The sequence below is a fragment of the Morchella importuna genome (genome assembly GCF_003444635.1).
Source record: "Morchella importuna strain M04M26 chromosome Unknown Morimp01GS019, whole genome shotgun sequence".
NCBI lineage: Eukaryota > Fungi > Ascomycota > Pezizomycetes > Pezizales > Morchellaceae > Morchella > Morchella importuna.
In genome coordinates, this window is record NW_025763416.1 from 547406 (window position 1) to 571967 (window position 24562).

Consider the following 24562-nt stretch of genomic DNA (forward strand, 5'->3'; position numbering starts at 1 on the left):
GGCCTGTAAATCAGTGGTAGATGGCGAATCTGGAAAGGGAGCCAAGGTGAGGTCATTACATCTGTCGCTAGATCGAGGAACTATCTTCCCCGGGTCCTTGGCGATCGGGTAGACTGAGGTCCTGTTGCAACTTGCAGCAGACATACCCATGTGAGATTTAGTCTTTCAGGGGGGTGGTGTGGTTCATTTGCAATAATACGCTATGTATCAGTGTTTATCAACGTACCGTCTTGGCGTACGAGGAACACGATGATTTTTATCATGACTACAATGCCGTATTTATTTCAAAGAGGTCTACATGAGCTGCGTAAGATGATGAAGTTGGGATATATCTACTGGCTATATATGTATTTGGTGTTACGGAACTGAAACATCGATCTAGGTACTACATACATGTAATGAGCGGGATCGACTGAGATAACTTAATCCCGATTTTACGGTATGGTACGATATTCTACTCATTCAGATCTAGAAAATACGCACAGGAATGGCGGAATCTGTAACTACATGTATACATTCATGCATTGTAGATCATTGATTCCTGTCCGGTGCATGGCCACGTGCGCTAGTAACACCGCGAGTGAGAGAACATGATGATAATAAGTCCTCACCCCTTTAATTGGGTGTATTTCTGGCAAAATCGAAACCCACTTGGGACCGGATTTTTTGTGAGGAGTGGCAATCGCACAATAGAAAATCTTGGTTAGTACCAGGAGATTATTGTATTGACAAAATAGTAGAACTTTTGTTAGAACCGTAAAAGAGGCATTCAAACGGATAGGAATTGGTAATTTTTTGCTTTATCAAAATTTTCGGTATCAGACTAACTACTTGTATTGGGCAGGAGTAAAGTTGATCACAGCTAGTGTCAATCACATGGATCTAGCGGTTTGAGTTCAAATAATTTGATCAACACACTGCAGGAAAAAAGAAAAAAATTGCCCTTTTGACTCTCCTACACACACCAGTGCGCAAAATATCAAGCCTAGGTGCTTCCCCAGAAACTCACAGGCATAAGGCAAAAATCTGACCAGTCATACAAGGTATCATATACAAATTACAATTTCAGTGAGCCCGCAATTCATCCCATTCGCCGAAACGCCAAGTCTTAGGAATCTTAGGTTGCCGCAGTAGATGTTGCGGCCGCAGGGGCAGTAGTAGTAGCAGTAACAGTCTCGGTTGATTTGTTGTTGTTATTGTTGTTGCCTCCACCAACTCCACCATTCTTTACCACGACTACCACCACAACGATGATAACAATGACAACGACAATGGTGACACCAAGGCCGAGACACATCCACTTCTTCTTTCTGGCTGCCTTCGCGCTCACAACTCCGGTTTCTAAATGGTTGGCTGCATGGTGCACGTCTTCTTCAACTTTTACCGCGTTGTCTTCGATCTGTTGGAACTTTGGCTCATCGAGGACTACTTGCTCGGCCATTTGTTCGAACAGTGCTAAAAGCTCGATAAGTGTGGTCTCAATACGTTGGATCTCCTGCTGACGAGCTTTTACGGCTGCATTGACTGAGTTTGCTTCTCGGCTTCTTCCGCTCGAGAGAAGCTAGTAAAGGGTCAGTGGTGTCGATCATGTAATGAGAGCAGTGGAGGAATTACAGCTTGACTGAAGATCTGTGTTTCACCACTTTCAACAAGTTGCTCAACTTCTGCGTCCGTGGCTTCGGGATTCACAATACGGTATTGTCGGCTCATTTGTTCTCTATACCGTGTCCGAAATTGGTTTTCAACCTATAGCAAAATGTCATAAGCATTTTGGCGGCGGAAAAAGTAAGTATATATGCATGTCTCACCTGTTGATACGCTTTCAATTCCTTGTCGAAATCAGACTTCAACTTCTCTGTCTGCGCACCCTTTGTAGACTGTGCCGAATAATCACTCATCAAAGTATCTCGCTCCAGGTACTTTATTCCATCGCGAAGCTGTTTCGTCAAGATAGAGGTATCTGCAACCAGCGCTTCCAATTGTCCTGATGAGCCGGTGGTTGATCCGTGGTCGTATGACTGCAAGCTCTGGTTGTGCAGAGACGAGATGTTCAAGACATTCTGTCTGAAGGTCGAGATTAAATTGCGGATACCAGTAACCTCGTTGAGAAACTCTTGGAGCTCCATCGCTTGGTGCCCACCTGCGTACTGGTTGGACTCGAGGAGCGGGGCTCGATGAGTTTCCATTTCGTAGCCCTACATGGCGATTAGTATTTGACGACCGATGTAGGAAGTCTACAACTGCAACTCACATTTCCAGACATCCTTAGTGATAAGTCTTGAAGAGATTTCCTTGAGAAGAGAGATTCGGCACTGTGGCAGTCTGCAAATGGAGAGACGAGCGAGCGAGTGGGAGTAGTCTTATTGTGAAGGTGCTACGGCTGAAAAAAGGGCTGAGTGAGGCTGCTTTACTTAAGCACCCAATTTACAACGGTGAACAACGGGGCTTAGACGCTACATGAATCCCCCCCACCCCATCTCCTGCAGCTCTTACAGGTGGTTAAATATGTGCCACAATCACTTTGCATTGGAGCATGTGGGAACAGGTCTCAGAAGCGTGATGGTCATGCTCAGCTCTTTTTGAACAATCCTGTTGTTCTCGGCGCGAGCTTTTGTAAATTTTGTAAACACCCTAAATGAGCTTGTCTCGAGGCGCTAGTGATAAGCGAGGGCTGGTGGGTCTAAAAATAGACTTACGTGAGCTTAGCTTCAAGTGAAGCATCTTGCTTGGCTTCAACGTGAACAACGACGGTTGATAAGTGCAACTTTGAGCTTTTCTTTGCTTTATAAGAAAAATAAACATCCGCTGCAAAAAGACATTCTGGGTTAGCTGACTGATCCCTGGGTTTCATGCTGTGCAGCGACAACACGACCTTCATAAAGTATATAACCCGGAATATAAAGAGAGTGAAGCAGTGCTATGATTGTTGCATAAAGACTGAGACCACAATCATTTTCACAAGTGACGGGAAAAAAGTGCATTGATGGGCTCTAAATCAGAAAACCTAACCCTTGATTCCGGACCTTACTATGAAAACGAATATTTATTTAGCTTCTTAACTAGAAGAGCTATCTTGATCCGAATATACTTGCACGCATCTAAGGATTACTTAATTTCGGCTTCGCTTCTTGTATGTAGAACAAGTCAACGCCCTCCATGAAATATCACTCGGTTTCTTGGTAGAATCGATCCTGGGGATCAAGTTCTGCGATTGATAAAACAAGCATGGGGCCAATCAAATAGTAAATTGAGATTTCCTTTAGAATCCGATAGGATTATGTGTTCCATTTTTCTGGAATCGTGCACCCCCCCCCCCCCTTATGACAACACCTAAAACAAGCAGCTGGCAGTAATACTAGCATATCGTAACACCTAAGCTCAAAACTAGAGGTATATTGATCGTTGATAAAAGCTACTCTGTCTTAGCAGTAGCATTGATAATTCCTCAGAAATAACGACACCAACGGAAATCGCCCAAAGATACTCCGTCCCAAATTATAATCTGTGGAAGAACTACCCAAAGATACGACTATTTGTTCTAATCCTTGGTTTGAAGGCGGTTCTCGATAGTAAAAACAATATTCGTAATATCTTCACTTCAACCAGAAGTCTCAAGAGGAATCGATGAGCAATGTTTGAATTTTCTAGGCAGTGCTTTGGAAAAGGGTATGACATGCAGTAAATAAACATGGGGCTGTCGATATATACCCGTTCCTGATCATCACAGAAGTCTGATTGCTGCCCAGCGCCTGGTAACCTTAGTATATCGACTGGTCCATATTCCCCGCATCTTCCTTCATCCATTCTGTGATTTGGGTATAAAAAAATCGCAATTTCCATCGTTAATAGCCTCGGTAAACCTTCTTTCAGAGGAGGACCGAGGAAGCAGGTTAGTCTACCGCCTGGAAGGGAAAATTTCTGCTTTCAAAATCCATGAGGACCCTGCATATATACACTTTGAGATATGTCTTGTCGTAGATGGGAGTTAAGACATGCAACATATGCATCGGGTGTTTGTAGCTCCATTCGTCCGGTGTATATTTCTTGGCCGCCGGCCATCCGAAGAAGCCGAAATGAAATCTCTTGTTCATAATAAAGAGTGCCAAATGGCCCCGTGTCTCTTTAGAAGTAACCGAAAGCTCATTGTTTTTAATCTTTTCTTTTACGTCGCGATTGTTGATCAGGTGGTGTGACCCCTCAAAACGAACCCTTGGCCACGTATACATATACTCAATCCCAATAGAATCGGAGCCTTGTTTTGAATTAATCGAGGAATCTTACTGGGGTTTATAAAGTTTTATTTCTGTATATCCTTGGGGCTCATCCACTTGAATAAAGGTCTGAGGGGTTTCAGGTCCCGGCCTACGTATGGGGAATTGTTGTCAATCATAGTTCATACCCGGAACAGATGCTGCTTGCCCAAAAGATCCAGAGTATTTATGTAAATAATAGCTTCAGTCCAGCACTTCCGTATTTTATTGATAACTGCCGCGATTCATAGGATGCTCGAAGTAAAACCACCGGGATTTAAATCCGCCTTTTGAGGAGGGCCCACACATTCTGATATGTACGCCCTTTCGGAGAAACCTTTCTCCAAGCTCAAGGGTTCATCCTATGATCTAAAGTAGATAAGCTTCGGTAGAAGCCTTACGATGACATGCATGCAGCCACGAGTCATAGCCGCACTTTAATTCCACGTCGATCCTCGGTAATGATAGTAACTACATGTATGCCATTAAGGCGCATTATTGAGATATTTGGCACATTCTTTGTACCCTTAGGTCCATATATTATAGTAATGCTGAGAGCTCTATTATTGTGAATAAAAGCACCGGGCCTTATATTTAAACCGTTATATTCTGGTAGAGAGAGTCATGATCAGAAAAATTATTCCAAGGTGTTTAAGTAAGTACAGTGCTGTAGTTGTAGACACCGATACAAGACGAGGGTACTAATGCTTCAAAAAGACTAGTACGAATGCTGTGATAGTGTATTTGGCTTCAAACCCAAGGACCTAAGGAACTTTACCCAGGGTCCGGGGGTATATAATTAGGGGGATATGCCAGATGAAAACTTTCTTGTCCGTATATGTGAATCGTGGACAGCCTTTGAAGTTTGAACATGTTAATTGCCCCCAATTCTTTAAGAACCCATCATACACGACTTACAAGTCTAACCGGCGAAGGCCACTGCAGGTTGAGATATTGTTTGAAATCGATTCTGCAAAGTCATGTTCACGACTTCTCACTCGTACTGGACTTATCCTTATTTGGTCTTAAATCGAGGGGACGCCATATTTGTTTTTCTGGAAAAGCCAAAGTATGAGACCAGGAATCCGGGTTTGCGCTGTGTAACTCGTCCATCGTGTACTTTCCGCTTTCTTCAACAACCGCCAGCCGTTCCGATCTTTATCCACCAGTGATTTCGATCTCTGAAGTTTCGAGACATGCCTCTCTGAAACTTCATAGTGCGCATTAAGTGCCTAGTAATCAGTAAGCCTGTACTCTCTGTGTAAGGGGACGAGGAGATACCATCTTCAAGCCAAGCAAAGTTCGGAGTACCTACCGGTAGGTACCTATCCTGGACAGGTTTCTTTTCTTTTTCGGGCACAACGTCGAGATCTGGCCCGTTGGCATGTTCAAATACCCCGCTACCCTAGACCCTAAAACTCGTTGTTTTATGACCTCAACCGGGTTACGCCCACAAATCAGGAACCAGAGTAAGGAAATCCAAAAAATCGGAGTAAATTTAGTGAAATTATATATGCAATTCAAACCTTCTGCCTAAAATTTTATTGTAATGTCCGATATTTGTCGGTTACTGAATGGTGGGATTATCACCGGGTGCGGGTGGTTGACGTCGTTAGTTCGTTCGGCGGGAAGGAGTTTCGGAACGGGGAGAAAATCTCTCAACATTTTTTCCTGATCTCCGGCTACTACCTTCCCTCTCTTCCCTCCTTCTCCTCCACCACACTTCAGAGCACACTCTCCTCAAGTGACATCTCCTTCTATCTATCATATACACCATGTTTGCTGCTTCCCCCATGAGATTGGGCTCTATTGCCCTTAGGTCTTCGCTGGCCTCGTCGACCTCTTTCTCCGTTAAGAGGGCTGGTTACCGCTACTACTCTGCGGTCAAGCCTAAGGTATGAATTATTCCCAGATTAGCAGATTAGAATTGAATTTGTGCTGATTCTATTCCTTCCGATAAGACTCTCAAGGAGACCTTCGCTGCGAAGATCCCCGGGGAGGTTGAGAAGATTAAGAAGCTCAGGAAGTAAGATTTTGCAAATATGGTTCAATGAATTCCATCAATTAACGTTTTAATTAGGGAGCATGGATCAAAGGTCGTTGGAGAGGTTACTCTTGACCAGGTCTACGGTGGTGCTCGTGGAATCAAGTCCCTTGTGTGGGAGGTTTGTGTTTCTCGATGAAATTTTTATGTGTAGGAGCTTTGTTTGACACGTGCTGCAGGGATCTGTTCTCGATTCTGAGGAGGGTATCAGATTCAGAGGAAAGACCGTGAGTGTTCAATTACCTAAATTTAAGTCGGGCTGAGTCTAATTTGTCGCAGATTCCTGAGTGCCAGCAAGTCCTTCCCAGAGCACCTGGCGGAGAGGAGCCTCTTCCTGAAGGTCGGTCTTCGCTATTTGATAAGTAAATGAATTCTGTGGCTAAGCAAAATCCTAGGTCTCTTCTGGCTTCTCTTGACCGGAGAGGTTCCCACTGAACAGCAGGTCCGCGAACTTTCTGCTGAATGGGCTGCCCGTTCAACCATCCCCAAGTTCGTTGAGGAGCTCATTGACCGCTGCCCCAACACTCTCCACCCCATGGCCCAGTTCTCAATTGCCGTCACTGCTCTTGAGGGCGAGTCAGAGTTCGCTAAGGCCTACGCCAAGGGTATCAACAAGAAGGAGTACTGGAGCTACACCTTTGAGGACTCAATGAACCTCATTGCTAAGCTCCCCACCATTGCGGCGAAGATCTACCGCAACGTCTTCAAAGATGGAAAGGTCGCTCCTATCCAGCAGGACAAGGACTACGGTTTCAACTTGGCCAACCAGCTCGGTTTCGGAGAGAACAAGGATTTTGTTGACTTGATGAGGTTGTACCTCGTTATCCACTCTGACCACGTACGTAATTTCTAAAAATGATTGACAAAAAGAAGATACAAACATTAATAATTATATAGGAGGGTGGTAACGTTTCTGCCCACACCACTCACTTGGTCGGATCTGCTCTCAGTTCCCCCATGCTCTCTCTCGCCGCTGGTTTGAACGGTCTTGCTGGTCCTCTCCACGGATTGGCCAACCAGGAAGTCTTGAACTGGCTCACTGAGATGAAGAAGGCTGTTGGCAACGACCTCAGCGACCAGTCCATCAAGGACTACCTCTGGTCCACCTTGAACTCTGGCCGTGTTGTCCCTGGTTATGGTCACGCCGTCCTGAGGAAGACTGACCCCCGTTACATGTCCCAGCGCGAGTTTGCTCTCAAGAAGCTTCCTGATGACCCCATGTTCAAGCTCGTAAGCCAGGTCTACAACATTGCCCCTGGTGTCTTGACCGAGCACGGAAAGACCAAGAACCCCTACCCCAACGTTGATGCTGTATGTTCTCCCCTACAAAACGATAAAGCGTTCTTTTACTGATTGCAATTCTGTATAGCACTCTGGTGTCCTCCTCCAGTACTACGGTCTTACTGAGGCCAACTACTACACCGTCCTCTTTGGTGTCTCCCGTGCTTTGGGTGTCCTTCCTCAGCTCATCATTGACCGTGCCGTCGGTGCTCCTATTGAGAGGCCCAAGTCTTTCAGCACTGAGAAGTACGCTGAATTGGTTGGTGCTAAGCTTTAAACGGCTTTTGGAAGATAAAAGTTGGCAATTGTGGACAAGAATCTCGAACCTAAGGTTTCTCCGGTCCCTCAAAAACATTCATGTTTCAGTTCTGTATTCCTAGGGTATAAAATTTCTCGTTGCTGCGGGTGTTGTGCGTACTTTTCGGAAAATAGAATATAGTTGTAGTGTTGATATGGGGGAAATGATCATTTTTTTTTTTTTGTTTAAGTAATTATCTCTTCTCAATTGGATTCTTCAATCAAAAAAAAAAAAAAAAAAAAAAAGAAGCCATTTTCAAAGATGATAAATGTGATCCGATCGCCCGGGAGCCGGAATGCGGTCATTTAAAAGCCCAAGGTCCTCGGAGGAGCACAAGTGCACGGACCAAGCCCTGTAGGTACAGTCCTTTTCCTTGGCACTCTCCCGAAAGCAACGTTCAACATTCAAACCTCAAGACCGCCGGAATTGCCCCCCCACCAAACGGCGAAACACGACTGACACAGCAAATAAATGCCACCCACACGAGAGCGTCTCCTCGAGCTGGCCAAGGTGACCCCCCTCCTCCTCCTCTCCCCTATCTCCCTGCTTCTTCCTCATAATATTATATCAATCCCACCCCCACTATCCACTACTACCACCCCACTAACACAAAAAAACAACGCCGCAGGTGTCATGCCGCATCTTCTCCACAACATTCAACCCCACCAACGCCCGCACGGGGAACAAGGTGCTGCGCCAGCGGCTCAAGGGCCCGACGCTGCTCGAGTACTACCCGCGCAGGATCGCGACGTTCAAAGACCTCAAGAGACACTTCCCCATGATGGAGTTTTACGACCATGAGGAGGCGCAGAGGCTGCAGGATTTGGAGGCGTATGTTTTCTCTTTTTTTTCCTTGTTTGGTTTTTTGTGGTTGTGGGGTTGTGGGGGGGGGGGGGGGAGATAGTGGGCTGACAGGTGGCGGGCGTGTAGGAAGAAGGCGAGAGGGAAGGGGGCGCCGAAGAAGATCAGGACGAAGGAGGAGGCGGGGGCGAAGAAGGGGAAGAAGAGGTGAGGTGCTGGCTTTGGTGCTGGTGCTGGTGGTGGGGTATAGAGGGGGGTTTTTCTTTCTGGGTTGTGGGGGGTGTAGATAGAAATATAAGTATAAATTACAATTATCGATTCTTCTTTCTATGCGCGAAGGCGCCGTGGTTGGAATTGGGCCCTGTGGGTGGGGGTTAGTGAAATGTAGAGGGTGGTTATAGGTGGACAGGTCAATGGTGGTTTGGTAGGAGGTTTGTGGGTGGTGGTGGGTGTAGTTATGTGTAGGCGGGGGTTGTGGGATTGGCATTGGGTTATGGGGCCCGGTTAGTTGTTAGATATTGGCATGTCAGGTCAATGGAATTTATTGATTGGGTTTTATACCATGTAGGGTCGAGAGCCGGCATTTGGGGTTGGTGTGGATAATTCTCACTCGCACTCCAAAGACTGGCAGAATACATGTGTTTTCAATCATTGATGCATCAACTAATACTATTATTATATTCTGCCCATTAGACATTACACCACACACCTCCACACCAACAACACCCACGCTATGATATCTAATATATGCACGCTACACCCCACTATGCTACAAACCCCACCTACCTCCCCACCTGCTTCAACTTCCCCTTCCACTCCTCCCTCAACTCCTCCATCAACCTCCAACACTCCCTCCCCAACTCCTCCCACTCCACGCCGCCCTCCCCCTCCACCTCCGTCGCCTTGACACTCTCCACCCCACCCGTCACAACACTGCTCCCCCACTTGACCTTCTCCGCCTTCTTCTCCGCCAGCTCCTCCTCCCCCGCCAGCGCCAGCCACACCGCCGCCCGCGCACCCGAATAGCTACTAATCGTGTGCCACGGCGACCCCAGCCACCGCGCAACATAGAACGCCGCAACCATGCACCACCACAGCACCACATTCAGCGGCACAATCGCCGTCGCGCACACCCCCGGGTGCGTCAGATACGTCTTTGGCCTCGTCCACCCCTTCTCCCCTTTCCCCGCGCCAAAAAAACTTATCCGCATACGGCGCCGTCGCCGGCAGCCCCGACGTCAGCGCCAGAACATCGGTGAGCCGGCGCGTGCTCTCGTACGAGTGCGTGGCCTTGAGCGCCTGTATGTCGGCGGTGCTGAACGTCCACGGGTAGGCCTCGAGCGAGCTGGTCCAGATGATGCGGCCGCGCCCGCGGCCGAGCAGCGGCATGAGCTCCGCGGTGAGGTAGTAGTGGCCAAACACATTTGCGCAGAAGACGCTGCCCAGCTCGCCCTCGAGGGGCAGGGGCTGCTTCGTGGTCCAGCCCGTGGCCTGCAGCTTGAAGGCCGGGTATGTTACCGCGTGGACCCACTTTGTGAGGATGCTTGTGACGGCGTTGAGCCAGTCGATGCCGGTGAAGGCGCCCATTCCCGCGTTGAGGAAGACGTAGTCGAGCTTTGTGTAGCTGCGCGAGAGGGCGGCGGCGAGCGCGGTGATGGAGAGGAGGTTGGTCAGGTCGACTTGGTAGTGCGTGAGGGTGATGCGGGAGGTGGCGGTGGGCGGCAGGTTGTGCACGAGGTGCTTGGTGAGCGTGGTGAGGGTGGCGGCGCCTTTGGAGGCGGAGCGGGTGGTGAGGATTAGGGTGAGGTGGTGGGTGGGTGGGTGGGTGCTCAGGAATTCGTCGAGGATGCGGTGGGCGATTGAGAGGCCGAGGCCGCTGGGAGAGAGTTAGTATGGGGTGTAATTGGTACATAGGAATATCGAGAGAGGGGGCAGACCTGTTGGAGCCCGTCAGGAGGGCGAAGAAATGTGTATCGTCCGACATTGCAATTAAAGGTGAGTATCACTATAGACTCGAACCCCTTGTAAACAGGTGTAAAAGTATAGAGAGTAGCAGTAGTGATAGTAGATAAAGTCCCCAAAGCCCCAAAACCAGCCCAACCCAATTCCAGCACACGAATTGAGTCTTCAAAATTCAAAACCGAGTGTCGTGAGCGGGTGAGTGAGTGTTGAGTGTTGAGTGTTGAGTGTTGAGTGCTGAGTGTTGAGTGCTGAGTGCTGAGATGTCGAGTGATTCCGTGAGTCGTGGCTCCCCCTGAAACCCCTGCGCTACCCACACGGAACATCCCGCACAGTTAGTTACCCACGCCCGCGAACATCTGGGCCCGCATCCCGCATCCCGCACCGCACACCGATCCGATCTGCAGTCCAATATATATCCCCCCGATATATCTGATAGCTGATACACAATGGCCAAATACCTCATCTCCAAGTAGCCCCCCCCCCACCCCCCTCCGCCCCCAGACCTCAGCCCTAGGAAATACTGACAACCACTAGAATCGGCGACCCGCTCTTCGCCCTCTTTGTCGGCGTCGGTGCCGCGGCCGCGCGTGTCAGGCGGGAGGAGCAGGAGGCTGGCAGGACACCGGCCGAGACGTGGAACAGCTTTGTGAGGTGAGTGAGATGCTGTGATTGCGTATGTTGGGGTGGGTGCTTGTTTACTGACGGGGTTGGTGGGTGAAGACGTGGGGGCTATTATTTTGGGTGGTCCAGTTAAAGGAATGAAGGGAATGAGGAGCTCACCTTGGTTTCTTGCGAGTTGGGGATATATTACTGTTAATGAAAACTCGGCTCATTTGACTTGAGCTCTTTATTTTTCTTTCCACATTCACAATTTAACTAGCTACTACTACTACTGCTGCTGCTGCTGCTGTGTGCTCTAAAATACAAATGCCAATAAAAGATATCACGAAAAGAAAGTAAAAACCAGCAAAAGCAATCATTGCCACAAAAACCAAATCACCAAACCAAACCAAACCACAAAAAAACAGAACAAAAAACAGAGGGAAAAAAAAAGACATTACTTTCTATAATAAATCTTCTTCAACTGAAAATGCAACTGCAAAATGCCCTTATCAAAACTACTCCTAAACCCCCTCTCCCTCTTTGCCGAGTAATCCCACTCCTTATCCACAATCCGGAACGCCAAATCCTCATACGGCGGGCCCGCAATGAACCTGATAACACACGTATCCTCCTCCCCCGCCGGCGCAAAGCTCTGCCCCCTCTTCCTACCCCCCTCCCTCTCAATCCGGTACGTGGGCGCCTTGGACTTGTCAATCAGGTCCGGGTAGAAGATGTTGAATTTATACCCCTGCACGACCCTCGGCGGCGGGTTGTCGTGGTCGTAGTGCGTCTGGTTGTACTTGTTCCACTCGTACCCCATCTGCACGCGGTTGAAGTAGCGCGGCTTCCTCGGCCGGTATTTGGACGCCCAGGCGGGCTTGGGCCCAGAGGTCGTGACCTCCTCCTCGCCCGTAAAGATCTCCTCGTTGTCGCCGACGCCGCGCGCAACCTCGCGCTCGTACAGCGCCTTTGTCGCCTGCGAGAAGTCGTCATTGTCAAAGACCGCCGCGAAGCGGGATGTCGGTGGCGCGCTGGACGAAGCGGAGCTTGCAGCTGGGCGAGCGACGACCGCGGCAGCTGCAGCAGCGGCGCCGGAGCGCTTGTGCCAGAAGAGGCGCTTCTTGAAGGGCTGTTTGTACTGCGCGCGGGCCTTGAGGGGGACGTAGCCCATCTTGAGGACCTTCCTACGCTCCTCCGTGAGGCTATCGAGGAACTCCTTCTCGGAGCAGGACTCGAGTGCCTTTTCGTCATGGCGCAAGCGCAGCATGGGCTCCGGGTCCATGGCGCGGTTGTAGGGCACGATGCGGGCCGCGGGATACGACGCCTGCACGGGCAGGGACTCGAGCGTGCTCTCGTCGGTGACGTCCTTTGTGCCGCCAAGGATCGCCTCCAGCTTTGCACGCACGGTGCGGGCCTCGTCCTTCTGCTGCTTGATGAGGATGTCGAGGCGGTTGTTGATGACCTCGCGGTACATCTTCTTCAGGCTCGCCTTGGCCTTCCACACCCTCACGCTCCGCAGCAGCTCATTCCAATAATCCACATCCAAGATCTCGTCGCTGTTCAGCTTCCCCACAATCTGCCGCTCGAGCGCCTCCAGCTCCTCGAGCCTCTTGCTGCCAAACAGCTTATCCACATCGCCCGCCACGCTGCTGACCGCGCGCCCCCCATCGGGCGCCGCAACAGCACTACTCTTCTCCCGCCGGTCACGGCAGATCACCTTCATCGTCGCCCAGTACTCCCTATTACTCCGCGCCGTCTCAAGCCCCACATACACATCGATATCGGCCTCCAACTCCTCCAGCTCCTTGGCAGCAAGCCCATCCAGCACCGCCTCCGGATCCACCACATCCAGATCCTCATCCGCAATCTCGTCGTCAAGCGGGTCCGTGGTGCGCTCCTTGTCAATGACGCGCAGATTGACCGCCAGCCAGTCGATCGGCTTCGCGCGGCCCTCCTTGACGCGGATCTCGGCCTTCTTCTTGGCCTGCTTGAGCACGAACGTGTCTTCCTGGTTGACCCACTCGCGCATCGTCTCGTTCTCCTGCAGTGCGTTGAGGCGTGTCTGGTCGCGCGCGTAGCGCTCCTGCTTGCGCCGGTCGACGGTGGCGGCCGGCGGGGAGGAGCGCCGCGCGGATTTGCGCCCGGTGGGGGCGAGTGGGAGCGGGAGCGCGAGCGGGAGCGGGAGCGTTTGTGGTCGGGGGCGGCGGGGCGGCGGGGGAGTTGCGTGCGGACGTAGCGGGAGGACATTGTGGTGGGTGTGGGGTGTGTGTCTGTCTATGTGGTGGTTGTGGTTGTGATGATGTGTGGTGGTGGTGGTGGTGGTTGTGCAATTGGATCAGAGCCCTGTTCTGCCGTTCTGGAAATATCGCTGCCAAGGCGTAGATCAGCAGAGCCGCACAACTAAACAGCGTGCTGAGTAAACAGGAGCATGGGTGTAGCCCAGGGAATGCCTACTCCAGACAAAGGCTTTGTCTTCTACTTTGCTGTCCACAGCCTCGGGGGCACGCGGGGGGCACGCGGGGGGGATTTCCCTTCTGTGGGCGGTGTGTAGAGCAGATACAGTAGAGAATAGACATCCCCAGGGTCTCTTCCGAGTCTCTGCTCTAACGCTCTCTCTCTCTCCCTCTCTCCCTCTCTCTGCACAGACACCACCAGCCACCACTTCATGAGTTGTCTCTGCATCTCTCTCTCTCTTCACAACCCTCTTACTAACCCATCACTCGCTCCCTCCTTTATCAATCACCCAGGTAGGTACTAGGGGGTCCGTTTCCAGCACCGCGCCGGCTGAATTAGGCGGCGGGGCGAGTCGAGTGGCTTGTTGTTCATCCACCCATCCACCCATCCACCCAGCGACCGTGGTTTTTGGGGGGGGGGGGGGGTTGGAGGGAGCAAATCCTTTGTTTTCGAAAACGACATCACCTGATGCGCTTTCTGGCACCTCCCACCTCGCACCTCGCACCTCGCACCTCCCACCTCTGTTCTGAATTAACATCAGCTGTGACTCGCACTCGAACTCTGACTGACATACCCACCATACCATACCAGGATAGATCATAGATCATAGACTCTGCCACCCCTGCTATATCCAGGGCAGGCGGTACCTACATTTAGTCACAAGAAGAGGAATAGATAATACCATGTAGTCTACTCTTCTGCTTAGAGTAGATAACCCCCAGGATATACTGGAATGGATCATGGACCCGGTAGAGTACCTCTATCTACATACTCTGCATAGGTACGGGCCTGACATGCACCCCTGCATAAGTTGCACAAACGCTTCCTGCGTGCGTGCTGCGCAGCGTATGTAGCGTCTTGGATCGGATAGGGTCCGTTTCGTCATTGCGATAAGGGAAGGATCTCACGGGCAGACAGACAGACCCTACATACATGTATGTAGTAGAAGACATGTATTTTGTTTTGGCATAGCATACCAGAGATACTATCATGTGTGTTTACTATACCGTACAAGAGTGCATGAGTGTTGCCTGCCACACGGAACAGTCACGCAGCAGCTGGAGCTATCAGCGAGCTATGAGAGAGAGCTATGAGCTATGACCCCGCGGAGCTACTACAGTTCATGCAGGATACAACAGCTCCTCGCAATACGAATCTTTGCTCAACGCCGGAGCTATCCATCTATGCACTCTCTACAACAACGGCAATGTATGTATATAATTCAGAAGTGAGAAGAAGCCAATCCATTACTATGTATTCCCCAATTACAAAACACCCAGAATGCAGCAGTTGGAAAAAAAAGCATCTGTTATTTCTCAGTGGCCCACAGGCAGCAATAGTACCTTGATAAGCACGTTATTCGAGTTTAAAAAATCCCCTTTCCAAACCCTCCCATGCTTCTCCTCTTGCCCGGTTCCGATATCCTCCCCGCCAAGCAAAGATCAAAAAGAGAATGAGAGAAAAACATTGCCTCTTCTGTGAATCCTTCGAGTGAGGGCTCTTCACCAGTCAAAAATAAAAACACGAAAAAGAATAGAGAAAGGAAAATGCACAAAAACCAAGAACAGGAAAATAATAACTAGTTCAACACCGCGAGAAAAAAAAAGCAGAAACATAAACCAAGTGGAAAAGGAAAAGGAAACAGGTTCCAGAAACGGAAAGGTGGTTGCGCTCACCCACCCCTCTTCCCCCTCTCCCCCAAGCTGTATGTGTTATTCGCTGCTGCCTAGCTTCGGGGGCGGCTTCCGGGGCCACGCTCCAAGTTTATCCAAGTTGATGAACGCCCTTCTCCAGAACGTGAACCCCTCTCCACCAGTTCGTTTCCCCCTGTCCCCCGTTTAAACTAAAACAACGCCCCCATCGCATATTATCCCGTTTGGTCCCAATCCGTGTCTGAGTTTACAAAGCTTCTCCGAATGTGTTCTCACCAGAGTACCTATGAATGGCTCAATGTTAGCTTCACTTTATCCGTCTTCCGCGAATAGCCGAGGAGGGGTTGGGTTGGATTGGGTTGTTGTTGTTGGGGGGTGATTCATACGTGATGTAGAGGAAGCCGTCCTCGTCCTTGTGCTCCTCGTAGATTGAGCTCATCAGAGCAGCCGTCGGTGGAAGCACCTCATCCACAAAGATGAAGATGGCCTTCTCAGGCGACAGCTTGATACGCTTACGGATGACGTACACAAACTGGCCAACCGTCAAGTCGGCAGGAACCAGGTACTTCTTCTTGTCAATCGTGGCGATATCTGACTTCTCGACCTTCTCGCAAATGACCTATAGGGGGGGGGAACACGAGCTATTGTTGGCTTTCTACATTCTCAAATATACGGAACAAACACAAGGGAGAAGGAGGGGCGATTTTTTTGTACATACCGGAATACGGTCGGCATACTTCTGTCGGATGCGTTCAGCCTCGGCCTTACGCTTCTCAAAGGTGTGTTCGTCCTTAAACTTGCTGTGGAGGGCAGACAAGAGTTGGAGGTTAGCTTGCTGCATGGTTAAAGAGCTCTGTGGCGAGCATGAAGGAGGGTGGTTGTCGGTTACATACCTACGCATATTGATTGATTTGGTGGGTTGTTGGTAGTTGAAGGTAAGTTTGAGATGCTATAGAGCTGACAATACAGATGCGTTGATTGCCGGGAGGGGTGGTGGTGAGGACTTGTTCAGGAGATAAGAATGTGGTTGTGGATGAAGGAGAAAGAAAGGAAGAAGAGGGAGGAGAGGAAGGGTAGATGAAGGAAGGTTGGTGTGTGGATAATGAGGCGAGACCTGGGTGAGTAATGGGCACAGTACAAATACAAAAGAAGGCGGAGGGCGGGGAGGGAAGCGCAAGGAAGGGTTAAGGATGCGTGCGAGTGTGTACCTACCACACAGACTCACGCTGCTCACTTGGCTAGACGCAGCAGGAACACCACAAGGTCAAAACCACGAAGGTCACAGAGCAAGCAAGCTACAAGGTATAGGGCATGTATCCTATGGCATGGCTCTCGAGAAGCTGGTCAGCTGATGTGTTTCTCGATGAGTCTTTCTTTCTCTTTTTTCCTTATTGATCAAATGTATCTATTTCATATCTATCTACTCTATCTACTGCTGACAACTTCTATGTTTTAACAAGAGAGGGGAGAAGAAGGGGGGGGGGGGGGTTGTTGTTGCTATTATTGCCTATGACGAGCCGGAGGGAAGGCCTGATTACAAGAGAAACGATCAGTGGAAACGCAACAACAGGAGAAGCTTCCTCCCTCCCCCCCTCCTGTTCTAGCTGGTGAAGGGTGACTGATATGGAGGATCGAGGAGGGGCGACCGTACCGTGGTTAACTAGAGCACCCCAAACGGACTCGACTTATCACGGATTCATCACCTCTCCCTAGAACGCTAACGAAAGAGGGGTTAAAGCCTGGAACTCCCATGTCTCGTGATACAAAGCTAGAAGAACCCAAGTCTGTGACATAATGCCTCTCTCTCCACCGCCACAGTCTGATAGAAGAAGCTGCTGCAGAGCAACGTCTCAAGCCACAGCACATATCCGCACATCCTCCACCCCCGACCTGAGGCTCTGCGTCAAGTGCCGGAATTCGACAACACTTGAAGAAGCCATGTAACCCAACCAGCCAACCAAACCGCCAGGAACGTCGTCTCAGAATCGGGTGACATCTCGTGTTCCATACTTACTTATGGTCCAACATCTCCAGAAAACTTCCCCCTATTTAAAAAGAAAAATACACTCCCCCGAATTGTGAATTCTCAATCTCAATTACCTCCTCCTCCTCCTCTTTCCCCGGTCCATAATGTCTTTCCGTCTCATCTCCCGGTCAATTCTTCGCCCAGTGGTACCCCGCCATGCTGCTCGATCATGCCCCAGAGCTTTCCAAGCTTCAAGAAGTTATTCCACCAATGCATCGAGGTCTCAAACCGCAACCACTGCCGCCATAATTGGTATTGCAGTCGCATTGGGCGCCGGCGCCGTCCTCTACTACAAAGTATGGCACCCTGACCCGCACCCAATGGCCCACCACTAACCCCCTCCCCCCCAGAAAACCAACCCATACCTCTGCGAAGCACCCCACACCAGCAGCACATCCTCCTCTACCATCCCCATCGACCAGCGGGATGCGCTACAGAAGCGCGAGTCCGGCGTCACCGAGTCGTCCCCCATGCGCCTGAAGATGGAAGCCTTCATCAAAGAGAAGCAGAAGGAGATCGTCGCCGCGCTCGAGGAGGTCGACGGCAAAAAGTTCACCACCGACACCTGGGAGCGCAAGTCCTCCGGCGGCGGCGGCATCTCGTGCGTCCTGCAGGGCGGAAACGTCTTCGAGAAGGCCGGCGTCAACATCTCGGTCGTGTACGGGAAGCTACCGCGGTCGGCGGTGCTGAAGATGAGGGCCGACCACAAGAACCTCGATCCCACAGTTGAGAGCCTGGACTTCTTTGCCGCAGGGCTGAGCATGGTGCTGCACCCGTCGAATCCGATGGCGCCCACGGTGCACCTCAACTACAGGTATTTTGAGACCATGAACGACGACGGGAGCACGCAGTCGTGGTGGTTCGGTGGCGGCACCGATCTGACGCCGAGTTATCTGTTTGATGAGGACGCCATCCATTTCCACAAGACCATCAAGGAGGCCTGCGACGGCCACGACAAGCGCTACTACCCTGCATTCAAGAAGTGGTGCGATGACTACTTCTACGTGAAGCACCGCGGCGAGTCTAGAGGCATTGGCGGCATCTTCTTTGACGATCTGGACGACAAGGATCCAGAGAACTTGTTTTCATTTGTCCGGGATTGCCTGGACGCATTCCTCCCCAGCTACCTGCCAATCATCGAGAAGCGAAAGGTCTGTCTCCCCACCCCCCACACATGCGCATCTTATTCCACTGGTAAGTACTGGGGGCTGACAGGCTGTGCATAGAACATGCCGTTCACGCCCGAGGAGAAGGAATGGCAGCAGATTCGCCGTGGGCGATATGTCGAGTTCAACCTGGTCCATGACAGAGGCACCGCCTTTGGGCTCAATACCCCTGGCGCACGTGTGGAATCGTAGGTTTATGACTCATTTTTTTGCTAGAGACGGTATACCTACCCGTACTTACACTGGCATGAACTAGAATCCTCATGTCACTTCCACTGACTGCTAGGTGGCAATACATGCACGCACCAGCACCAGGCTCCAAGGAGGATCGTCTCCTGAATATACTCAAGAAGCCCGTGGAGTGGGTTTAAGCTTACCATTCAGGTACAAGGAGAAGAAAGAAAAACCCACTGAACACACACAAAAAATATACTGTTATGGAAATTTAGAGGAATCATGATGAATACCTATTAGACCAACGGCGGTATGTATTTCTAGAAACACTATGGACCAGGATTTCGGGGAAAAACCTAGGGTTAGGGGAGCCATACGATACGTCTTTGCTATAATGAGAGATCAGAGAGAAAACAAATACAAAAATAAAGAAGAAAAAAAAGAATTATAATCCAGAGCGATAAATATCCGCAGAAGATGGAAACGAGTGGCCTAAGATTATTATACTCTCTGTTGAATTCCCGCACCTTATCAATCCAATATAATATGGTACAGGGGAGAAAGAAGGGTACAATTGTTAATAAATGCAGAGGCCGGCCTCTTCTACATCGAAAGGAAAAGAAAGAAAAAAAAGAGCCATTCATTCCTTCTACAAACTAACAATAAGGAGGAGAAAAAGGAGAAAGATTTTTCATTCCTCTATTGATCGAACAAGTAACAAGGAAAGAGAGAAGAAAAGTAGAAAAAGGTACGAAATCGAATTTAACCTCAACTCCCAGTTCCAGCCCCAGGTTTCTTTATCCCTCCACACGCAGATTCAGAAATACGTAACTAAAAAGGTGAAATAAAAAGAAGACAAAAGACAAAAGGGTACAGTAGGTAAAGAGACGGCGAGAGGGGGTATTCATTAGGGGTTCCACAAAGACATACCAGGTAGGGAATACAGGGGCAATATCCGTAACCTATCCTATTACTTTGTTTTCATAACTCACCAAAAAGTGTTTACAAAAGGGGATGGGGGAATACATGTAGATGTGGAAAGAGAGGGTCCTTGCACATTACAAACTTGAGTGAGTGGGGTTAGGGGTGTTTATTTCTTCTAATGCTTACCATCAGTAAAGTGAAACAAAAAGATTGGAAGAAAGGTAAGTATAGAGGGTGGACTGCGTCGACGTACTTTGCTGCTGTGTATCGCATTCCTCTGCTTGTTCAGCCAGCTAGATGGCGAGTCGCCCATCCTCTGAAGGACAAAGCTGTTCATCTGCAAGCGACTAGCTTGGTCATACCAAGCTGTTGCCATTAGAGTGTTTTCTCTTTCGAGGAAGGCTAACTCCTCATTCTTCTTCCTCTGGACGCACAAAACCGTTGTCAGATAATATCGTCAGGCAGGAATGATGAAGAACCGACCTTAAACTCGGCCAGCTGCTCCTCTTTTGCTTTGACGTTCGCGTCCGTGGTGCTTGTGACTGCCTGCTCGAGCTGTTCTTTCAGATCCTTGATGATTCCGTTCTGCTTTTTGATGTGCTGTTCCGGTACCCGCATCAGCAACTACCCGTCGAAACCAAAAATCCTTTTTCCAATCGTTTTTCTGATTCTCTCGAACGATGTAATAGTACTTCCGCGCGCATACCTCTCGGGTCTTTGTCATCTTCTCCCTGCGATCCTCCAGTTTGTTCTGCAACTGCATCACTCTCTTCTCCAATGCCCCGTCTCTACCCTCCGTAGATCCCGTAAATGCAGCGATGGTAGCCTTAAGTTCGCTATTGGACTTCTCCTTTTCAAGCATGAGGTCCTTTTGTTCCGAGACCTTCTTTGAAATTTCGTCCTTTTCGAGGAGGACAGTGTTGAGGAGAGATTTCTTCTGCTCAACGTCAATTTCAAGCTCCCGTACTTTGATTCTCATTTCTTCATGCTCTTGACGGAGCTCAATGACTTCAGCTCCAACCAATGTTTTGAGCTCTGCAAGGATTTCAAGTTTATCTTTATCGACAAGGCTTACTATTTTTCCCGTGATCACATGCATTAGTTTATGGGGTCTCAGAAGTGTGGCTTGTCGGGATTGGGATTGGACGAACAATCAGACTGTGCAGTAACGAGTTCTCTCTTTGTGGCCGAAAGCTCGGCTTCCACTTCCGAACACCTCAATTTATACTCGGAGAGTTGTTTTTCAGCATCAACCAGGCTTTGTCGCAGCCTCAACATGACATCGGACCTGAATGAACCAAACACCAAAAACTATCTTTGAGCAAGAATTCTCTCTAATGCAAATACAAGCATAAACCGGGCATTGAATTTAGAACGGACGTACCCCTCGACTGAAGTACCTCCACGAATAGCAGTCAGTTGCGCCTCAAGAACCAATTTGTCAGTATGGGCTACTAGGAAATCTTGCTCCAGTTTATTCTTAGCTAGAGTGGCGTCGTCGAGTAGTTGTTGTAACATCATATTATCTGCATTGACTCCACCACCTTCCTTCAGGTTTTTGAGCTCTGCTTCCAGTCGTGCAATTTGCATTTTGCTGGTGGTCCGCATTAGAATAAAGCCCTCGTGGCAACATAGCAGCCATTTTGTTGCAAATCAAAATCAGTAGGGGCACTTACAGGTCCGATTTTGTCTTTGTCGAGAAGGTTAATTCCGAATTTAAATCACCATTGGCATGTTCCGAGCCTTGTGGGATAACGCCAGTTTCCATCTCCCTGACCCTCTCCTCGAGATACTGTATCCTCTCCATGTCTCTGCTCTTCTGGCTTTCGGCACCTTGAACCTTTTCCTTGAGTACGTTACGCTCTACATCCAAAGCATTCCTGTGTCGTAATAACTCGGCATATTCCGTCTCCATTTTATCAATTTGCTTCTTATATTGTTCAACAATCCTCTTGAGACTGGGGACCTGCTTTGAATGCTCCTGGCTGGCATGGAGATCTTGAAGTATCGAAGCATGCTGCTGCTCTAAAGTCTAAATTCATGCCAGAAAAAGGCCATGTGAGGAACGGAGCAAAATATTGGAGAAATGATAAAGTTTAGAGAAATCGTAGAAAATATATGGGTGGTATTTACCTTAACCTGTCGTTCAAGTTCTCCCATTCCCTCGAGCTTTCTGCGGTACTTTTCAGCTACATTCTGGCCTTTCTTGAGCTTATCAATCGTATGATTGGCCTCATCCAGATCATCCTTATATTTCATCCCCGCTTCCGCCTTTGGTAGTAGATCATCCACGCGCCTGTTGAGGGAAGAAATAACACTCTCATGTCCATGGATCGTGTTTTCTTTTTCTGCAATCACATCTTCAAGTTTCTGTACATCACTCTGAAGCTGATCCAATTGGCTCCTCATCATCGGGTCCGTTCTATTCGCATACCCCTGATCCACCGCCCCGCTGGAAAGCTGATCCTGCAGCACCAACAGATGACTCTGGTTCTCATCAAAATCGCTTTGTAGACTTCCTAATCGTTTCTCCAAAGCTCGATTCTTGGCCTCGACAGCCTCCTTCTCCGCAACCAATCTTGCCATTTCCTCCTCCATCCGAAACTGGTCCATATCCGTCTCCTCAGTCTTGCTTTGTTCCGGCCCTGGTCCCTCTACCCTTATCTTTTCTGCAGCGTCGATTTCCATCATTTGATTGATTACTCCCATTAGCTCTGTTTGGGAAATCGGCGAAAGGTCTTGGATGTATTTGATATAGTCCTCCCTCCTATCACTTTGAACAGCAGCAGCAACAATTATCTTGACAAGCTTTATACTCTCCTCCACATTGCTGTCCTTCGCGATCATGGTCAAGTTGGGGGCTGCACTCGGGAGTCTGTGGCCAAGAGCCTCAGTATAGTACCTGGTTAGCTCTTTGTGTAGCTTCTTGAGCTTTTGAAATCGGAGAACCCAATGAGCTCCGGGTGGAGCTCCTCCCCCGCCCTCGGAGCTTGCGGCCGCCGTTTTGAAGTAGTAGGGGTCGATATCCACTGTTCCATCATCAGTATCGGCCAGGAAAGATACTAGAAGCAAACAAACATACATAAGACCTTAGCTATAACTACTCCATCGCTCAGTTCTTTTAAATCTGATATCTTGGGCTCGATGGGGCACGCGTTGATCTATGCTTCAAAATCAGCTCTGTATCCCTTATCGCCACACCTACTCGTATGACGCGTGAGTACAAAGCACATACCCAGTCGGTCAGAGCCGCTGCTACGGTCTGCTGTTTAGAACTCATTTAATTTCTTGTATCGAAATCCGTGGTGTTATCGAAAGGACCGGAGTTATGACTGCGGGGGTTGGGTATCTTTGTCCCACAGGTTATGGAATATCGTAAGAAGTTTGGGAGGAGAGTTTGCTCAACCGGCCGAGGGGGGCGTTGTTTCTCGCAGCACTCGTTGGAGATCTGGCTGCACGGTTAATCGTTGGGTCGTTGTCAAAGTGTCGAATTGGAGGTTTCATATTGATTCCCCCCCCCCGGGGTTAATCACATGATCTAAGACCTCCCCTGTTAGGCGAAGGTCGAAATTTCGATACGAGCCGTCGATGCGCATCACTTTGGAACGGTTCAATCTCCACATTCCAACAACATCAATCTTGTCAACCATACACAGAAATGACCACAATGTTACTTTTCCCCGGCGATGTCGTCCCGGAGCTTCCGACCCCACAGAAGACAAATACAGCTTTAAAAGTCGGGCCGGGATTGACTTATACCCCACCTGACAAGGTCGTCGCGCACAGGGTTGGAGAGCTTCATGTCGATGATAGGAAATGCGCCGTTTGGATGGAAGGAAATGGGAAGAGGGTTTGTTTTATTTGTTTTAGTGTTATTTCCCACTTAACTAATGTTCCACATCAGTATATCCCTTCACTCAACGACGCAGTTATAGCTACTGTCCTCAGATCCACATCTGACTCCTACATACTTGCGATTCCTTCTTCCACCTCGCCTGCCCCCGCTAGCATCCAGGCCCTTCTCCCACATCTCGCATTCCCGCAGGCTACCAAAAAGACCCGCCCAATCCTCCATCCAGGATGTACTGTGTATGCACGAGTTTCTTTAGCCAACAAGCACATGGACCCAGAGCTGGAATGCTACGACGCAGAATCACAGAAAGCTGAAGGATTTGGCGAGCTGAAAGGTGGCATGGTCTTCAATGTTTCTCTGGGGATGGCTAGGAGACTCCTCGGAGACGGGAAGAAGATCAGGCAACTACAGTTGAGAGCACGCAAAGCAGAAGGAACTGAGGCCGAAGGTGGGGAAATTTCAAACGGTATGGAAGTGCTTGAGGAGTTAGGAAGAGTACTGGCCTTTGAGATTGCGGTGGGCAGAAATGGAAGGGTGTGGGTTGACAGTGAGGATACAAAGGTCACATTGTGTGTAGGATCATGCATACAAAAAAGCGAATACTTGACAGGAGATGAGCAGAGGGCACTAGTGAGGGAGGCGTTAAGAAAATTGTAGTAGATAAAAGTTTTGTTTGTATTATAGCTTTCTTTCTTTCTTTTTTACTCATGGGTTTACATAGTAGTCGGTGTTGCTGTACTGTAAGTACCGGTTAATACAACTCGCAGGTGGTAAAATGTGACAATATGGTCATCACTATTGGAAATGACCAAAGCAAGGCAAAACCTAAGATTTTCATGAAGAATATCATGGAAACTAGAGAGATGGCATCGCGACTCTACAAAAACCCGCGTGAGGTCAGGGTCCCAAGGCTGACTATGCATACTTGGCTTTAGATAAATGCCATTGGCTGCGTACTTTTCAATCATAGAACAATGATCTGCAATATCCCAATTTTCTGTAAGGTACTGTTAATGTACATTAATGTACATGTAGCCAAGGCCAAGAGACTTTGGCCACTCGGGACCTGCAGCC

The 24562-nt window shown here is 49.3% G+C and overlaps 9 protein-coding genes across 9 annotated transcripts; 4 read left to right on the plus strand and 5 right to left on the minus strand.

Annotated features, from left to right (window-relative positions):
• Positions 1-1117: 1117 nt before the first annotated feature.
• Positions 1118-2263, minus strand: LAJ45_06526 (uncharacterized protein; the record flags this gene model as incomplete). The annotated part of the gene is made up of 4 exons (XM_046116090.1): positions 1118-1561; positions 1615-1746; positions 1809-2195; positions 2252-2263. 4 exons carry the CDS (start codon positions 2261-2263, stop codon positions 1118-1120), a joined length of 975 nt encoding a protein of 324 aa, XP_045970751.1.
• Positions 2264-5049: 2786 nt separating this feature from the next.
• On the minus strand, positions 5050-5534 carry LAJ45_06527 (uncharacterized protein; the record flags this gene model as incomplete). Its single annotated transcript, XM_046116091.1, has 4 exons — positions 5050-5106; positions 5169-5220; positions 5391-5482; positions 5532-5534. 4 exons carry the CDS (start codon positions 5532-5534, stop codon positions 5050-5052), a joined length of 204 nt encoding a protein of 67 aa, XP_045970752.1.
• Positions 5535-6025: 491 nt separating this feature from the next.
• LAJ45_06528 (uncharacterized protein) lies at positions 6026-7852 on the plus strand (the record flags this gene model as incomplete). Its single annotated transcript, XM_046116092.1, has 8 exons — positions 6026-6145; positions 6212-6276; positions 6331-6415; positions 6474-6521; positions 6574-6634; positions 6690-7132; positions 7192-7605; positions 7664-7852. The coding sequence occupies 8 exons, from the start codon at positions 6026-6028 to the stop codon at positions 7850-7852; spliced, it is 1425 nt and encodes a 474-aa protein (XP_045970753.1).
• Positions 7853-8344: 492 nt separating this feature from the next.
• On the plus strand, positions 8345-8885 carry LAJ45_06529 (uncharacterized protein; the record flags this gene model as incomplete). Its single annotated transcript, XM_046116093.1, has 3 exons — positions 8345-8383; positions 8502-8704; positions 8804-8885. The coding sequence occupies 3 exons, from the start codon at positions 8345-8347 to the stop codon at positions 8883-8885; spliced, it is 324 nt and encodes a 107-aa protein (XP_045970754.1).
• Positions 8886-9456: 571 nt separating this feature from the next.
• Positions 9457-10658, minus strand: LAJ45_06530 (uncharacterized protein; the record flags this gene model as incomplete). Its single annotated transcript, XM_046116094.1, has 3 exons — positions 9457-9703; positions 9888-10550; positions 10612-10658. The coding sequence occupies 3 exons, from the start codon at positions 10656-10658 to the stop codon at positions 9457-9459; spliced, it is 957 nt and encodes a 318-aa protein (XP_045970755.1).
• A 4994-nt stretch (positions 10659-15652) lies between these two features.
• On the minus strand, positions 15653-16246 carry LAJ45_06532 (uncharacterized protein; the record flags this gene model as incomplete). Its single annotated transcript, XM_046116095.1, has 3 exons — positions 15653-15964; positions 16064-16145; positions 16239-16246. 3 exons carry the CDS (start codon positions 16244-16246, stop codon positions 15653-15655), a joined length of 402 nt encoding a protein of 133 aa, XP_045970756.1.
• Positions 16247-17475: 1229 nt separating this feature from the next.
• LAJ45_06533 (uncharacterized protein) lies at positions 17476-18908 on the plus strand (the record flags this gene model as incomplete). The annotated part of the gene is made up of 4 exons (XM_046116096.1): positions 17476-17667; positions 17722-18522; positions 18598-18725; positions 18794-18908. 4 exons carry the CDS (start codon positions 17476-17478, stop codon positions 18906-18908), a joined length of 1236 nt encoding a protein of 411 aa, XP_045970757.1.
• An 893-nt stretch (positions 18909-19801) lies between these two features.
• On the minus strand, positions 19802-22915 carry LAJ45_06534 (uncharacterized protein; the record flags this gene model as incomplete). Its single annotated transcript, XM_046116097.1, has 10 exons — positions 19802-19810; positions 19889-20059; positions 20119-20235; positions 20342-20709; positions 20787-20923; positions 21020-21229; positions 21312-21667; positions 21769-22664; positions 22718-22796; positions 22871-22915. 10 exons carry the CDS (start codon positions 22913-22915, stop codon positions 19802-19804), a joined length of 2388 nt encoding a protein of 795 aa, XP_045970758.1.
• A 387-nt stretch (positions 22916-23302) lies between these two features.
• On the plus strand, positions 23303-24145 carry LAJ45_06535 (uncharacterized protein; the record flags this gene model as incomplete). Its single annotated transcript, XM_046116098.1, has 2 exons — positions 23303-23485; positions 23540-24145. The coding sequence occupies 2 exons, from the start codon at positions 23303-23305 to the stop codon at positions 24143-24145; spliced, it is 789 nt and encodes a 262-aa protein (XP_045970759.1).
• Positions 24146-24562: the final 417 nt, after the last annotated feature.